This window comes from Macrotis lagotis, chromosome 3 (genome assembly GCF_037893015.1).
Source record: "Macrotis lagotis isolate mMagLag1 chromosome 3, bilby.v1.9.chrom.fasta, whole genome shotgun sequence".
Lineage (NCBI taxonomy): Eukaryota > Metazoa > Chordata > Mammalia > Peramelemorphia > Peramelidae > Macrotis > Macrotis lagotis.
Window position 1 is genome coordinate 231,987,117 of NC_133660.1, and position 17,450 is coordinate 232,004,566.

General features: G+C 34.0%; 2 protein-coding genes across 2 annotated transcripts; both read right to left on the reverse strand.

Annotated features, from left to right (window-relative positions):
* On the reverse strand, positions 1-885 carry LOC141519329 (olfactory receptor 5P80-like). The gene has a single exon (XM_074231607.1). The coding sequence runs from the start codon at positions 883-885 to the stop codon at positions 1-3; it is 885 nt and encodes a 294-aa protein (XP_074087708.1).
* Positions 886-16,511: 15,626 nt separating this feature from the next.
* Positions 16,512-17,450, reverse strand: LOC141516478 (olfactory receptor 5P80-like). The gene has a single exon (XM_074227546.1). The coding sequence runs from the start codon at positions 17,448-17,450 to the stop codon at positions 16,512-16,514; it is 939 nt and encodes a 312-aa protein (XP_074083647.1).

Below are 17,450 nucleotides of genomic sequence, written 5' to 3' on the forward strand. Positions count from 1 at the left end.
TCAGATATTTATTGCATGTTGCGAAGGTCTAGCATATTGTTTAATGTTTAATTCAAAAACAGAAACGACTTTATTTTCATCGGTTGAGTAACTGGACTTGGGCAACACATAAATGAAAGTAATGGTACCATAGAAGAGAGTGACTGCAGTGAGATGGGAGGTGCAAGTTGAGAAAGCTTTGGATCTTCCCTCAGTGGAACTTATCTTCAGGACAGTGAAGAGGATGTAGATATAAGAAATGATGATAATTAGCACTGTGATTGCAATTATTGACCCAGCAGAGGCAGAAGGAAGAATTTCAACAAAATCAGCATGATAGCTAGAAAGTTTAAAAAGTGGTGCATAATCACAAAAAAAGTGATTGATTTTATTGGCTCCACAGAAAGACAGATTCAATAAGCAAGCAGACCAGTTCCAAGCATTTACACAACCACCTAGGTAGGATGCAATGAGTAATAATGCACAGGCCCTAGGAGTCATGTTGGTGGAATAGAGTAGGGGGTTACAAATTGCCACATACCGATCATAGGCCATCATAGCCAGCAGGAAGCACTCAACTGACCCAAAGAAGACTGCAGAGAACAATTGGACCACACAGCCTCCAAGAGAGATTATAGTTTTCCCCACAAGGAAGTTCTTTAGCATAAGAGGTGTGACAGATGAGGAATATCCAATATCCACAAATGCCAAATGACTGAGAAAAAGGTACATTGGAGTTTGAAGTTGGGAGCTATTTCTGATCAATGTGATTATGCTAATATTACCACTCAGGGTGATAATATAGACCACCAAAAATGTCACAAAGAGGATAACACGTATGATTAGATCATCTGATAACCCTAAAAGAATGAATTCAGTCACAACAGTGCAGTTATTGCCAGACATCTGTCTTGGGAAGAGTGCTTATTAAACAGAAGAAAAGGAAATTAAAATAGAATACAGAACTAAAACCAGGATATATCTATTGCTGTATTCACAAAACATTCAGTGACCACCTCTTGCATGCACATACTATGAAATCACTCCCATAATTGGTTGCTATGCATCATGGCCAGTTGCCCATAATCAAGGCAGAGATTAATAAGTTTCTTTGTTCTAAATTTTTCTCCTTGAACCAGCAATATTTTAAGATTTATCAATTTTCTTGTTACAGTATGAAAAATTCTGTAATAGTGAAGAGGAAAGTCTAATTACTACCTAAAGAATCTTTGATAAATATAAGAAGAGACTATATCCTAATGTGTAAATGTTGCCCTGCCCTAACCACCATTCTTAATCCCTTCCAAAGAAACAGCCTTCTTTGTGATCCCTCAACTCTCACAGGACCATTTTCCACATCCGATGATGTTATCCTATTTATGTGAATTGATTATGAGGACAGTCTTGGTTTCCACAAAAGAGAAAGAATGAAGAATGTAGATGCTCAATCATCTCATTTTATTTTACTCCTAGAAATCAGCAATACTATAAAGAGCTGACAGCAGGTTAAGTATTGCAATCCTGAAGGAGTATATGAACTTTCCCATGGGAAGTTCTGTTCTTTTCAGAGAAAATAATGGAAAGTCCTTACTCAACTTGTTTTAACCATAATCTGATTACCTATTGCATTCCTCAATTGCAAAATGGTTGAGCAAATTCCGGTATAGAAAATGAATTTCAAATTATTGCCAATAGTAGTGAATGAATATACTTCTTTAGAGTAATATGGAAGTATTTCTATTACCTGATGCAGATTGAACTCAGTAGAATTAGGACAATTTATGTGACTGTCACAGTAATCATGAGAGGGGAAACAACTTTGAAAGTTCTAACAACTTGGAGCAAACAATGACAAATCATGTCTTCAAAAGACTGATAAGGAACTACAACCTACAACTCCTTAGCAGAATTGGTACTTGTGAAGATTAAGATTTATCTTGTTTCACTTATTTATCTTATTTACAATTAATTCATTTTGCCTTGTAATTCCTTATGTCATGGTTCTTTTCCTCTGAAACTATTTAAGAACCCGACTTGCCTATCATGGGATTATTTTAGAAAACCAGTGTGTACCCTTGATAATCACTGATGTATTTTTGTCTTAAGGAATTATCTGCTCTTTGGGAATGTGTGGAAAAGCAATGGTTCTGTGGCATCAAGATACCTTTAAAGGATGTTTGGTTTTCTGTCCAAAATTCTGGGTCACCATCTTGTACCTGTACAAAAATAACGATCATTTATTATTCTTATGAAGAAAAAGGAGGCTCATAGCTAGTGCCTATTACCAACTTTCAACCAATAATGCTCCCTGTACATCAGTATTGTAACCAGTCATGTTACCCTTAATCGCTTGATATTGTTTTTGTTCTGTTCTTTGTTCTGTGGTCCCCAAAATCTATAAATGGAGAACCTAACTCTCAGTCAGGATTCTTGGCATGTAGACAACCCATTCATCAATTTATTTATAGAGAGCAGGTCCCTGCTAACAAATTTTTTCTTGTTCAGAAAGTTTCCTCAGTTCTAACTTTTGTTCAAATTCAAGTGAAATAGACTAGAAAAATAACAGGAGACTTGCATTCTCATATATGGCTATTCTGTGTATTTGTGTTCCTTGGCTACATATATCTGTAACAAAAGAAAGCTTGCATAAATACTTTTAAGGCACACATACATTTATCATACACACACACACACACACACACACACACACACACACACATATATATATATATATATATAATATTGGTTTTAAAGGTCAAACAATCTTGATAATATTTACACTTGCTGAGTCGTAAGTTTATATAAAATAAATTATCTTAAATATTTCCTTTTCCTGGAATGACCTTATTTCTCCCAACAATGAAGTCATATTTCTTCTCTCTTAAGACCAAAAAGAAAGAATATGAAATATTGAGATACTGCTCTGGTGAGAAAGTATCAAACTGATTTATATGTCTGTGGCCCACTTTTACTGATTGCAAAACAAAAGAAAGCCTTAGCTGAAAAATATTTTGTAGAGAGAAGAGTAAAGTTTTCTACACCTCCTACTTTACCCATCCTTCACAAGAGAGGTCTTTGCATCCTATTTTTCAGACATAAAAAAGCTATCTTAGTGGATTCCCTTTTCTTTCTTTTTATACTGTTCAAAAGTTTTCAGAATCAACCCCTATTCTCTTTACACCAATCTCTGTAAAACAAAGCCCTTCTTTTCTCCAGGGCCAATAGCTCCATTTGTTTCCCTAACTCCATTTCTCCAGTTTCAAAGTTCAGCTTCCCCCATTGAAAAACAATCCCTAAATCATATTTATGGGGTTCTTCCTAAATTACTACAAATGAACTCAAATCTGCTCAAAGCTTTAAAGCTTTTCACTTGACATTGCTATTCTTTTAGGTTATTGTGCTCTTATCATATCTCTTCTCTTTCCCTATAAATTCTCAGGAGTTTGGGAGGAACCTAACCTTGCATATATTCCTTTTGTCTTATCCCTTATCCCATTATCCCTCTCTTAAGCCTATTTTCTGCCAAGTTACCAATAATTTCCAAATCATAATATTTTCATAGACTTCATATACTTTTAAAGAAGACAATTTGGGGGTGGAGAAGATGTGTACACAAAGCATTTGGAGACTTCTCCTGACACAATGGGTGCATGAGAATAAATTGTTCCAATGGCTATGCTGGTGAGGGAAGTAATTACTTTGAAGTAGTTAACAGCATGATCACACTGGGATACTGCCAAGGACATCCATTGGATCCTGGACTATCAATGGTTGAACGCATTTATTTTCTTTCCATTGGACTTTGAGAACTCTGGAAGACAGAGTGAGGCTGTTAACTTTGCACAACTCTGCCTCCCTTAAATTCAGTTCACACAGATTAAGACATCACTTTGTGATTTCAAAGGTCCTACTTTTTTTGGATACTTTTTGCCTCATGAGTTTTCATGATACTGGCTCTTCCTGGTACTATTATTGCTCCTACCTATGTAAGCTTTCCTTAGGAGTATATTTGACCCAATCACGATCCCCATATAACTTCCTAATTATAAACAAGACACAGTTTCTGTCCAAGACCTTTTCCTCTTTTTCTATCAATGAACACATTATTTCCCATTGTCATTAATTTCTCTATTCATATGAATTTCAAATCGAATTCTGAACTCCAATATAAATATATCACCAATAGTTGAGCATCTTTACTTGTATGTCCCAAATTCATTTCTATCTACACCAGTTCAAAAGAGAACACCTTCAACCTTCAATCTAAAACCATTTATATCCGTAATTCTCTATTTCTGTCCAGGAACCCTCCTTCCAGATACCCTGGGTTGAATCCTGGAATTAATCAATATTCCTTTGTCGATTTTTCCTTCCTCAATCAGTTAACTGCCAAATCTTGCCACTTCTATTTCCACAGTATATATCCAATATCCTCATATATACACTCTTACACCACCACTCTAACATAGGCATCTCTTCTTACTTGCCTTATTGCAAAATGTTACTAATTAGAAGTCTAGCCTCTCCATCTAAAATATCTTCTCAAATTCTAAAAAATTGAGGTTCCTAAAGCACATGGACAGCCATGTCACTTATTGACTCAAGTCTTGAAAAGATCTATTACCTTATTGACAAAATAAGATTATTTAGAGCCTTGTGCAATTTGAATCTAACCTCCCTGTTCTGATTTATTACACTTTACTGTTTATTCCAGGCCTATTGGTTTACTTTTTCCTTAAATTCAGAATTCAATCTTCTCTGTCCCTCTGCACAGGCCAGGCTCCATGCCTGAAAGGTGCTACTTCATGTCTTCTTAGGACCTCATGCTTTCTTTGTGTCTCAGCTGATGGATCACTACTTACAGGAAGCATCATTTCTCAATCTTTAACCCTTCTCAACTTATCTAGTATTTGTCTCTGGCCAAATATTTTCTACCTTCCTCTCCATTAGAATAGAAGCTCTCTGAAATGTTAAAGGGTTTTGTATTTTTTATGTAACTAGAGTGCCTAGGACAGGACCCTGTGCATAGTGGACTCTTCCTTACTCTTATTATTTTGCAGATGAGACAATTAAAAATCACAGATGTGCAGTCACTTACCCACTATCACACTCATAGACAGTAAGATCCAGCACTTTTTCTGCATGTCCAATTCTCTTTCAACCATATCAACCAACAAATAAATCAATAAAATTCCTCCTCTCAAAGTCTCAATCTGGAAAGTGAGGAGAAAGTGATGAATGAAAAAATGTACCTACATATATATATAATTTGCCCATTTCCTTACCTAATCATGCTCCTCTAGGTATTTACTATTTGCAGTGAGGTATCAGGATACAATATAACTTTTGGTAGATCAGAATTTACTTACTAACATGCTCCATGCATATTGCTCACTTTCAAATCTCTGACTTTAAATGGCCCTACAGGAGACCAGAATTGTGAAGACCTAAATCAGGAATGATTCTGAGAGATGGACAGAAAGACATCAAGAGACAAAGAGAGACTGAGTGAAAGAGAAACAGACAGAAAGAAAGAAATAATAAAGACAAACACAGACACAGGATCAGAGAGGCAGAGACAAGGAGAGAAACAGAACCAGAGATAAAGAGATGTTTTAGATTCTAAAGCAAAGTCTGACAAATCAAAAGGAATAGAAAACCCCTTGGAAATAAGATGTAAGTTAAAAAATTATGTCCAATTTATACAAACCAAGAACAGTAGTGGCACCTATTGATGCAAGATGATGATAACTTTAGACTTCAAGTAATTGTATTTGCATGGTAGTCTCATATTTATGCTAAGTTTATTAGCCTTTGGGAATATAAATCTTTTTTGGTACCTTAACTCCAAATATAGCATATACTATTAAAATGTCATTTGAAATCTATTGGGATTAAGACAATTACAAACACACAAATGAGCTTTGTGAGAAGTTCTCTAATTCTCAGGTGTCTTCATTTATTTTTCTTTTCTATGTTTATTCACGATATTTTTGAAAATGAAAAGCAAGTTTGAATATTAATTTAGCCAAACCAACGTGATCTGTCATGGAACGTCTCAAAAACTTTTCTGGCATCAATTTGTGGCAATTGTGGTGCTGACAAAGTATGACAATTGGATTTGATCACCTCAAAATTCATTTTAATCAGCCTATGGTCCATACTGATTACATATATACACAACTGAGTTTGAAGAAATCATCTATGAAACTCAGTTTAGTCAAAATTGCACAGAGTTAGTCTTAAGAATGATGACAATCATCGACATGTGAAGGCAGAATTGATCATCTTTTCAAGAGTCCTGACATTATTTCCCTGAAATATTATTCAATTTATGATATAAAAAGATTTACATTAGGACAATTGCTGAGTCAACAGTATCAGAAATGAAGTGATAAAGAGATAAGGAGCTTTGTTAACTCCCTGAAAGGGAGAAGGGATTCTGGTGTTTGGTAAGATGATTTAGTCTTGTCCTCTCTGGCTTTGAACCAAAGAAGCTCGAAAGGAATTCCTTGCAAAAATTTTCAGGTATGTTAATCTATACCATCACAGAACATTATAGAATCAGTTGGAGCTTGTGTATTCAATTGCTTTTGATCTCAGTTTTATATTGGTATTTTGTTTTCAGAATATTAAGTAAAATTTCATTTGAATTATTTTTTCAGAGGGAGAATAAAGGTAAGTAAGAAATCAACATGTTGGATCCAATGGATAGAGTCTCTTAATCCCAGCAATTATGAGTTATTGGACTATCCAAAACCATAGACAAGCCCCTAGGAAGACACAAAAGATATACAAAGGTTGGGAAGTCATAAAACATGTGAGTAAATCTGAAGATATCCAGGGAAAACAAGATAGATTCTTAGGGATAGAGTTCTCTAGGGGATTTTCTTCTTATTCAGTTGATTGTTATACTTTATTGGAAGCTTAGACTGGTGCCATTAAATGTTTTGATCAGATACAAAGGCACTATTCCCAGATATGACATCTTTTCTGTTATATGAAACACTGTTCTATGAACTTCACAATCATATCACAAGACTGAACTTTTTTATTGTTTACTCTTAAGCCATATTTTCCAACATGTTTTTCACTTATATGCCTTCACATGGAAATAACTTAATTTTAAATTAGATGGCCTTATTGAGTTATTTGTAATATTTCCCTACTGCCTCATGCTTTGTAAAAGAATTGCATTAAATTACAGCTAATTTTTATTTTTGTCTAATTTATTTATTTTACTTTTCTCAATTGCATGAAAACAAAAATATATTAACATTTTTGTTTTTTCATTCTATATTTTCTCTTTCCTTTTTTCCCCTTTGCTCTGATTGAGAAGGCAAGCAATTTGATAGAATAGTCTTGCAAAACATTTCCTGAGCAAGGATGATACGCAAATTCGTGAAGCACCTAAAAAAACAATAGTTTCCAATCTTCACAACACGATCAATTCTTTTTCTGGAGGTAGATGAAATTTCTCATCATAAGGGCTTCAAAATTGCCTTAGATCACTATATTGTTGAGAATAGCAAAGTCATTCACAATTAATCACTGTAAGCTAATGCTTGTTTCTGTATCCAATGCTCTCCTCATTCTCCACACTTTATTTTACATCAGTTCCCATAGCCTATCCCATTATAATCATATACAATTTATTCAATGAATACCAATCAATGGGTTTCCCCTCAATTTCTAATTCTTAGCCCAAAAAAAGGGTTGCTATAAATATTTTTATACATATAGGTCTTTTTTTCTTTCTTTTAATCTCTTTGAGATTCAGACATGGTAGTTGTATTTCTGAGTCAAAGATTATGCACAGTTTGATAACCTTCAGGCTCAGTGCTATCCATAAATGTTGAATCATTTAACACCACCACCAATAGTATATTTGCTTCCCAATCTTCTCCCAAACCTTTAAATCCTTATCATTACTCTTTGAAGTCACATTAGCCAATCTGATAGGTGTGAGATAGTATCTCAGAGTTGTTCTAACTTGCATTTCTCTAATCAATTTTGATTAAAAGCAATTTCTTTTCATATGACTAGAGATTGCTTTGATTTCAAATGACTTGAGATTACTTTGATTTCATCTTCTGAAAACTGCCTGCTCATTATCATTTGAACATTTATCAGCTGGGAAATGACTCATTCTTAGAAATTTGACTGTTTTCTATCTATTTGAAAAATGAGGTCACTATCAGCAAAGCTTTCTATAAAATGCCTCCTCCCCAAGTTTTCTGCTTTTTTTTGTTTGTGCAAAATCTTTTTAGTTTAATTTAATCAAATCTATCCATTTTATAACCCATAATATTTTTGCTACTTTGTTTATTCAAAAATTCTTTCCTTATTCATAAAGTATTGAATTCCATACTATCCTAATTTGCTTATAATGTCACCCTTCAGATCTAAATCATGTTCACATTTTACCTATATTTCTGTATACAATGTGAGATGTTATTTTATATTCAGTTTCTGCCAAACTACTTTCTGGTTTGCATGGTATTTTTTGTTGAATATAAGTTGATTGTCCTTGGGTCTTTGGGTTTGATAAAATGTACATTACTACAGTCATTTACTACTATGTATTATGTACCTAATTCAGTCTATAGATCTTCTACTCTTGTAGATTGTAACAGTTTGGAGATCTGAAAAGGATAAGCCATGCTCCTCCACATTTTTTTCATTGATTCCCTTAATTTACTTGACTTTTTCATCTTCCAGATGATTTGTATTACTATTTTTCTAACTTTGTAAAATAAATGTTAGGATGTTTGCAGGGTATATCTCTGAATAAATACATTAAATTTGCAAAATTGTCAATTTTGCCATTGATGGTGTAGTCATGAATAATCATTTTCTCTAATTGTTTCTACCTGATTAATTTGTATAAAAAGGCATTGCAATTGGGTTGATATAGTTCCTGGGTTTTTCTTGGCAGGTAGACTTCCCAGCACTTTATATTGTCTGCAACTATTGTTTCTTATTTTATTCTGCAATTATTTGAAATAGATTTTCTCTTTGAATCTCTACCTGCTAGCATTTGTTGTTAATATATGGAAATGCTGATCATTTCTTTGTAGAAGATGGTGCATATGCTACAATTATTTTCATGGCAGTCTGTTTGCAAATTAATGTAATTTATTCTGACATGAAAAAATGAAAAAGTGCCTCAGGAAATGTTTCTTGTTCTCCTTCAGCAGAAAGTAATATCACTTCCACCAACTTCTTGTTCCTTCCAAAAAAAGTTCTGAATCATCTTCCTTTTAATTATAAAATAAATTGTTCAGGTTTGATTTATAACAAAAATATGTCATTCAACTACTCCAGAATTCTGTTCTCTTGTTGGTCACTAAACAAGCATCCCATTTCATTTAGAGGAAATATAGTTAAGCTGATATCTTATACTTGGGCACAATCTGTCCTTATTTTTCAACAACTGTGCAAGCCACATCTCTCACTTATTTTTACCCTCCTAAGTTCCACCTAGTAGTTATGGTGATGTCATTTAATTCTGTGGTGCTTAGCCCTCATTACTATGTGTTCTTCCTTTGTTATCTGACAGTGATTACTGCTTCTCTCCCATTTGTCCTATTACTAAAAATGGGATTTGACATAGGATTTATATAGGATTTCATTGAAATATCCTGGAAAGCACAGAAATACCAATTTTTCCCACTCCACGTCCCTAAAGAAGAAGGACACTTTCCTCTATTCTACCTTGGTCCTTGAGGAGAAAGAGCTCAGATATACCACAGTTTCCACATAGCATTCTTCCCTACCAAGTTCACATCCAAATGTGACATAGGAACTGGATGAACTGAGACTTCTGGTACTAGGCTGTATCCTGAAGGGCCTTCCTCAGGAGTTGGATGCTAGAGTCTCAACTCTAGTCCCAGACCTCCTTATGGTTTATTCACTTGATACTTCCTCTTCCCTGAGAAATTCATTATGAGAAGCAAGATCTGTAGTAGAGAGAGGCTGAGTTTGACCAGAGTGCACAGAAATTTCAAGAGAGACTAAATCTTTTATGATAGTGGATGGCAAGGCATTTGAACAGCAAGTAGGCCTAAATTATGTGACCAGGCAAGCAACCTGAGAATCCTGTCTAAGAATACTAATTATTTGTTATCCTTCCACTCAGAACAAATGATTTTGATTTCTGTATCTTTACTTCACTTTTCCTAGGTAGAAACGACTGTTAACTCACTGTTTTTCTGATTCCATCTAATTTGTTTTGATTTCTCTTCAATTAGCACTGCAATGTGGCATCAATTAAAAATGTGATTGATCACTGCAATTTCTGGTTCATATATGTTTCAATTTGGGGAGTCGGATACAAGAGCGAGATGCAATGGCAAATTATCGAGAAAATATGATAGAGAAGAAAAATTGTTGGAAAATGTCATGATCTTTATCCCTCAAGATTTAGAATTCAATTAAAGAAGATCACATTGATTTTTATTCTATAAATTCAAAAATGAGCTAAAAACATGAATCTAATTGTTGCATTTAGGCAAAAGATAAGCCCAATAGCAATCTCTTTCTGGTGAAGGGAATTGCAAGTTTAAATAACAGGGCCCACTGCCTTTCCTTTCTGCCCATGCTCAGAAAGATGCACCTCTGAAATTGGCTACTGACTTCAATAGTGGGTACTAAAGAGAAAGTCTCATTTAATGGTAGGAAAGGGAGTAGCTGGAAAAGACTGTCAGTGTCCACATAAGAAAGGTCAGAGTAAGACAGGGATAGATTATGAATCCTAATCCTTTGTCTCCTTCTGCAGTCTACTCTAAAATCATTTCACTTTCTATTTGCAACCTCTCCCAGAGATGCTGCTTGTCATTTTTCTTGGTTTCATTCAAAGTGGCAGCCACAGTTTTTATCACAAGTGGTCAGTCTGCTGATGCTGAACTTCAATATACTTAGATAAACAGGTTTTCAAAATAAGGAGAGGTCTACTTGTCAGCACCAAATTTTACAAATTTACAGTAGAAAAAAATCGGAGAGAGAGAGAGAGAGAGAGAGAGAGAGAGCGATTATAAGCATGGAGCTAGGAGAGAGATGATAATAATGTTAATCGTGTACTCTGACCAGAACAAATTTGAAGGTGCTGTGTTCAGCTCTGTATCCTGTATTATTTTAGGGAGGGTATTTCCATACTGAAATATGTCAAACAGACTAAAAAATTGGAAATGAATATAGAAGAGTGATGCAAAAATTTTAAGTGAAATTTTAGCCTAAGAATACAAGTTATCACTAGAATAATACCCTATAATCTGGTAGGATTTAAAGCACATATGCAGGCAAGGTTCAGTATTAGGAAAACACTCAACATAAATGATCATTTCAATAGCAAAATTAACAGAAATCATATGATTATCTCAAAATATGCTGGAAAATTCTTAGACAAAATTAGAACACCCAATCCTTTTAAAAACATGAGAGAATGTAGGAAATGATAATATATATATATATATATGTATATATATATACATATATATATATATATATATATATATATATATATATATAAAGCTATCAACGAATATGTAATGGGGATAAATGAAAGACATTCCCTTTTTTTCCTTTGGTTTTTGTGAGGCAACAGAGATAAGTGACTTGCCTAAGGTCACACATCTATTAAGGATCAACATCCTGAGGAAGAATTTTAACTCAAGGTTGGTGTGCTTTAGAGGCATTGCCAACAAGATCAGGGATGAAATAAGGCTTCCCTTTATCATCACTATTATTCAATATTATATTAGAAATCTTAACTTTAAGAAAAGAAAAAAAATTGAAGGAATTAGAATAGGCAGTGAGGAGACAAAACTCTTACCTTTGCTGATAATAGGATGGCATACTAAGAGAACCTTAAAAAATCAACTTAAAAATACTAGATACAATTGATGATGATGCCTGTCCTTTGTTCCCAAAGAAGACCATAACAAGCACATGAATTGGATTTGAGTGAGGAGAAACTGTCACTGGCCTCATTTTCTCCTCCAGAGCCACCTGGGTCCAGTGGCAGGATATGAATCATGACTCCAAGGCCAGTGCTCTACACACTGTGCCAGGTAGCTGCCCTACTTGATACATTAACAACTTTAGCAAAGTTGGTGTGTAGAAAATAAACCCATAGAAATCAGCTGCATTTATATATATATATATATATATATATATATATATATATGAACAAAAAATAAATTCCATTTAAAGTAACTATATAAAGCATCATAAAATACTTGGAAAACCACCTCCAAAGACAAAACCCAAAACTCTATGAACACAATTGATTACAAAACATTTTTCACACTAAGTGAGACCTAAACAATTGGAAAAATATCAATTGCTTATGTTTAGGTTGAAATAATACAATAAAAATGACAATGCTAACCTATATTAAATTATTTATTCAATATCATATCAAACTACCAAAGAATTATTTTACAAAGCTAAAATTATTACCAAATTATTACAAAATTATTGGGGAGGTGCAGTAAAAAAGAGTACAAGACCCTAGAGTCAGGAAGACCTGAGTTCAAATTTAGCCCCAGAAACTTAATAATCACCTAGCTATATGACCTTGGGCAAATTATTTTAACTCCCCTCCCCACCATTCAAAAAAAAGAACTGTTTAGTACTGGCCAAGAAATAGAGAAATGGCTCACTGGAATAAATTAGGTACAAAGAACCAAAAGTAATTGACTATGGCTTAATAAAACAAAGACTCTAGCTTCTGGGAAAAGAATTCATAATTTGACAAAAATTGCTGTCACAATTAGAAAATAATTGTCCAGCAACTAGGCATGAACTCAACCCCTACACCAAGGCAAGATCAAAAAGAGAATGGGATTTAGACATAATGGTTGATACCATAAGCTAATTTGGAGAAGAAGACATACTCTTGTATTTGAAATGGGGAGTTCATAACCAAACAAAAGATAGAGAACATTATAAATTGCAACCAAGATTAGAAGAAATGAAGAAAGATGGGAAACAATTTTAACAACTGGTGTCTCTGATAACGAATTCATTTCTAAAATAAATGGAAAACTGAATCAAATTTGTTAGAATACAAGTCATTCTCCAATTGGAAAATGGACAAAAGATATGACCAGGCAGTTTCAGATGAAGAAATCAAAACTATGTTCCAGGTCATTATGCATTAGAGAAATACAATTTAAATCACCTCTGATAGATCACCTCACACCTACGAATTGACTAAAATGAAAAAAGGGAAAATATTCAATGTTGGAGATGAAGTGGAAACACTGGGTCACTAATGACTTTTATTGGAGTTTTGAACTGATCCAACCATTCTGGATCTTTGCCCAAAGGACCTACAAAACTGTGCATACCTTTTGCTCCACCAATAGCACTTCTTGGTCTATATTCCAAAAAGATCATAAAAAGTCAAGGGAAATGTTTTAGAAGCTCTTTCTGTAGTGACAAAAATTTAAAAATTGAGGGGATGCCCATCAGTTGAGGAATACTTGAGCAAAATATGATATATGACTCTGGTGAAGTACTATTGTTCCATAAGAAATCAATTGCAGGCTGACTTTAGAAAAGCCTCGAAAGACTTGCACTGTTGCTGAGTGAAGTGAGCAGAAGAACATTGCACATATTAACAGCAACATTGTGAGATGGATGTAACTCCTCTCAGCATTTCAGTGATCAAGGGCAATCCTGAGCAAGCTACTTAGGAAAAATGACATTCCTATCCTGAGAAAAACTATGCAGTAAAGCATACTATGTTCACTTTTTAGAACTTGTTATGTTTCTTTCTCATGATTATGACTAATATGAAAGTATATTAAACATGTACAACTTAAATAAGATTGCTACCATGCGGAATGGGGAGAGAAAGAGGAGGTTGGTAGAAAAATGTATAACACAAAAGCTTGTAAAATGATAAATGTTGAAAACTACTTTTGTATATAAGTAGAAAATTAGTAAATTAATTTGAAAAAATACTGCTCTTGCTTCTGAAATGTGTGTCAATTTATTTACCTAAAGATCCATCACCAAGCCCATATAACATCGGCAACAAAAAGTACCTCTTCTTAAACCTATGATAAAATTTTTAGTCTCCAAAAGACAATTAGTTCCTTCCTTTTCAGCATCAGAGAGTTAAATATTCAACTTATAGGTGAAAAAAGGAGGGAAAGGTTATCATTTTTTTCGTGGTTTTTTTGCAAGGCAAATGGGGTTAAGTGGCTTGCTCAAGGTCACACAGCTAGGTAATTATTAAGTACCTGTAGGTGAATGGTCCTGCTGACTCCAGGGCCAGTGCTCTATCCACTGCACCAATCGTTTTGGAGTAGTACACCATGTCAACCAGAAATAATAATAGAAATTTAGACTGAATTAACAGAACATCGGATACAAAATTAGGAAACTGATCACTTCATTGATTTCTGTAATAAAAAGAATTGAACAGGTATAGAATGCCATGGTTAGTTCTGACTCCCTAATGTTAAGAAAATATAGAAAATAGGGAAGGTCTCTAGAGAATTGTCAGAATTGTCAGTTAACAAGAATATTCAGGACATATTATTTATTAAGAAATATAAATATACATATATACATATATATACATACATATATATATATATATGCACACAAGAGGCAAAGAGAATGTGAGCTCAAGTTCAATTGGGAGAGACAATATATAATTAATCAGATATATACAAATTATAAACAGAGTAGAAGGAACATCAGTATAGAGAGGAAGTTACTACTACCTTTTTGCAAAAAAAAAAGAGGGATTTTAGTTCTCTTGAGGAAATCTCAGCATCCTAAGTGACGGAGATAGAGGAGAAAACATTTCAAGATTCTGAGACAGCCAGAGTAATAGAATGTCACATGTGAGGAAAGTCCAATAATCCAGTGTAGCCAAAGAGGATCTTGCATGAATGGCAGGAAAATGCAAGAATAAACAGTTTAGACAGGATCAGGTTGAGTATGTTTTTACTTTTAAATGGTTCTTTAGTGATTTCATTTCTTGTTCATAAGCTAAATTAATTCTAGAATCTCTCCCTTCTCACCTCTCACAAAGACTTATCTCACAGGAAAAAGAATACATTTTTCCAGGTACATTATGCCATTATAAAAGGAAAGTCCCCTCTTGCCAAAATATTTACAGCACCCTTTTGTGTTAGCAAGGAACTGCAAACAAAGCATTTGACCAGTGCCTTAGGAAAGGCTAAACAAATTGTGACACATGAACATAATGGAATATGGATGTGCTGTAAGAAATAACATATATGATTAATAAAGGAAGAAACATGCAGATTTCTTTTCTTTTGGGAAGTTATTTTATTTTATTTTTTCAAAGATAGTTTTAACATTCATCTTTTTTAAATGTTGGAGCTCCACATTTGTCTACCTCCTTCTCTTTCCTCCCTCCCTCCTCCCCATGACAGCAAACAATTAGCAGAAGTTACAAATGAACAATCATGCATAACATATTTCCATATAAATCATGTTGTGAAAGAAAATTCAGAATTAAAGGTGGAAAAACCAGGAGAAAAAATATAAAACAAATTTTAAAAATTAAAATCGTATGCTTTGGTCTGTATTCAAACGATATAATTTTTTCTCTGAATATGGATGCCATTTTCCAGCACAATTATTTCATAATCATCCTTGATCACTGAACTATTGTGAAAGGAGCTAAATACATCATAATTGATTATCACACAATATTACTATTAATTTGTAAAGTGTTCTCCTGGTTCTGTTCACTTCTCTCATCAACAAATATTGTAAGTCTTTCCAAGCTTTTCTGAAGTCTGCCCACTCATACTTTCTTACAATACAATAATGTTCTGTCACTTACATATTCCACACTTTGCGCAGTCATTCCCTAATTGATGGGCATCCCTTAAATTTCCAATTCTTTTCCACTACAAAATGAGGTGATTTATATATAATATATATTATATTATATATAAATATAAAATATATTATATTATATATAAATATAATATATATATATATAGAGAGAGAGAGAGAGACAGAGACAGAGACAGAGAGAGAGAGAGAGAGAGACAGACAGAGAGAGAGAGAGAGTTCTACACATGGGTCCTTTCTCCTTTTTCAATTTACATTATTTGTTTCAGAGTAGTGATAGAAGAGCAAAGAACACAACACACACAGCAATTATATCAATGTAAATGGAAAGATAATATCCACCAATCAGTGTTTCAAGATTCTAAAAAATTCATGGACCCAAAGAAAAGTGATAAGATACATTTGCATAAACTTTTTTAGATGTAGGGGATCCAAATTGATGGAACATTGGATGTATTTTCAGATCTTTGCAGTCAACTTTGAAATTCACAAATTTAAAACATCAAAAAGAAAATATCTCTTTTCTAAAATCTAATTGCTGATATTAATTAATTCTATGCAATATATCAGAATAATATTATATCCTTAATAGAAGAGAATGTTTCAGTCTTTCATTGCATCCCCAAAACCTCGGACATAGTATTTACTTAATAAATACTTGTTATATTGACCTGAATTCATGAAAAAATGTGTTTTTTACTCATCAGTTTTCTAAGAGCCACTTTTATGTCATTGTTGCGAAGACTATATATCAGAGGGTTCAATAGGGGAATGATTACCATATAAAAAAGAGAAATGACTTTATTTTCATCGGTTGAGTAACTGGACTTGGGCAACACATAAATGAAAGTAATGGTACCATAGAAGAGAGTGACTGCAGTGAGATGGGAGGTGCAAGTTGAGAAAGCTTTGGATCTTCCCTCAGTGGAACTTATCTTCAGGACAGAGAAGAGGATGTAGATATAAGAAATGATGATAATTAGCACCGTGATTGCAATTATTGACCCAGCAGAGGCAGAAGGAAGAATTTCAACAAAATCAGCATGATAGCTAGAAAGTTTAAAAAGTGGTGCATAATCACAAAAAAAGTGATTGATTTTATTGGCTCCACAGAAGGACAGATTCAATAAGCAAGCAGAACAGTTCCAAGCATTTACACAACCACCCAGGTAGGATGCAATGAGTAGTAATGCACAGACCCTAGGAGTCATGTTGGTGGAATAGAGTAGGGGGTTACAAATTGCCACATACCGATCATAGGCCATCACAGCCAGCAGGAAACACTCAGCTGTCCCAAAGAAGACTGCAAAGAACAACTGGGTCACACAGCCACCAAGAGGAATTATAGTTTTCTCCACAAGAAAGTTCTTTAGCATAAGAGGTGTGACAGATGAGGAATATCCAATATCCACAAATGCCAAATGACTGAGGAAAAGGTACATTGGAGTGTGAAGTCGGGAGCTTTTTCTGATCAATGTGATTATGCTAAGGTTACTAATTAAGGTAATAGCATAGAGACATAGAAATATCAGAAACAGGATGATATTAAGGGTTGGATCATCTGTTAATCCCAAAAGAATGAATTCAGTCACTGCAGTACAGTTATTGCCAGACAT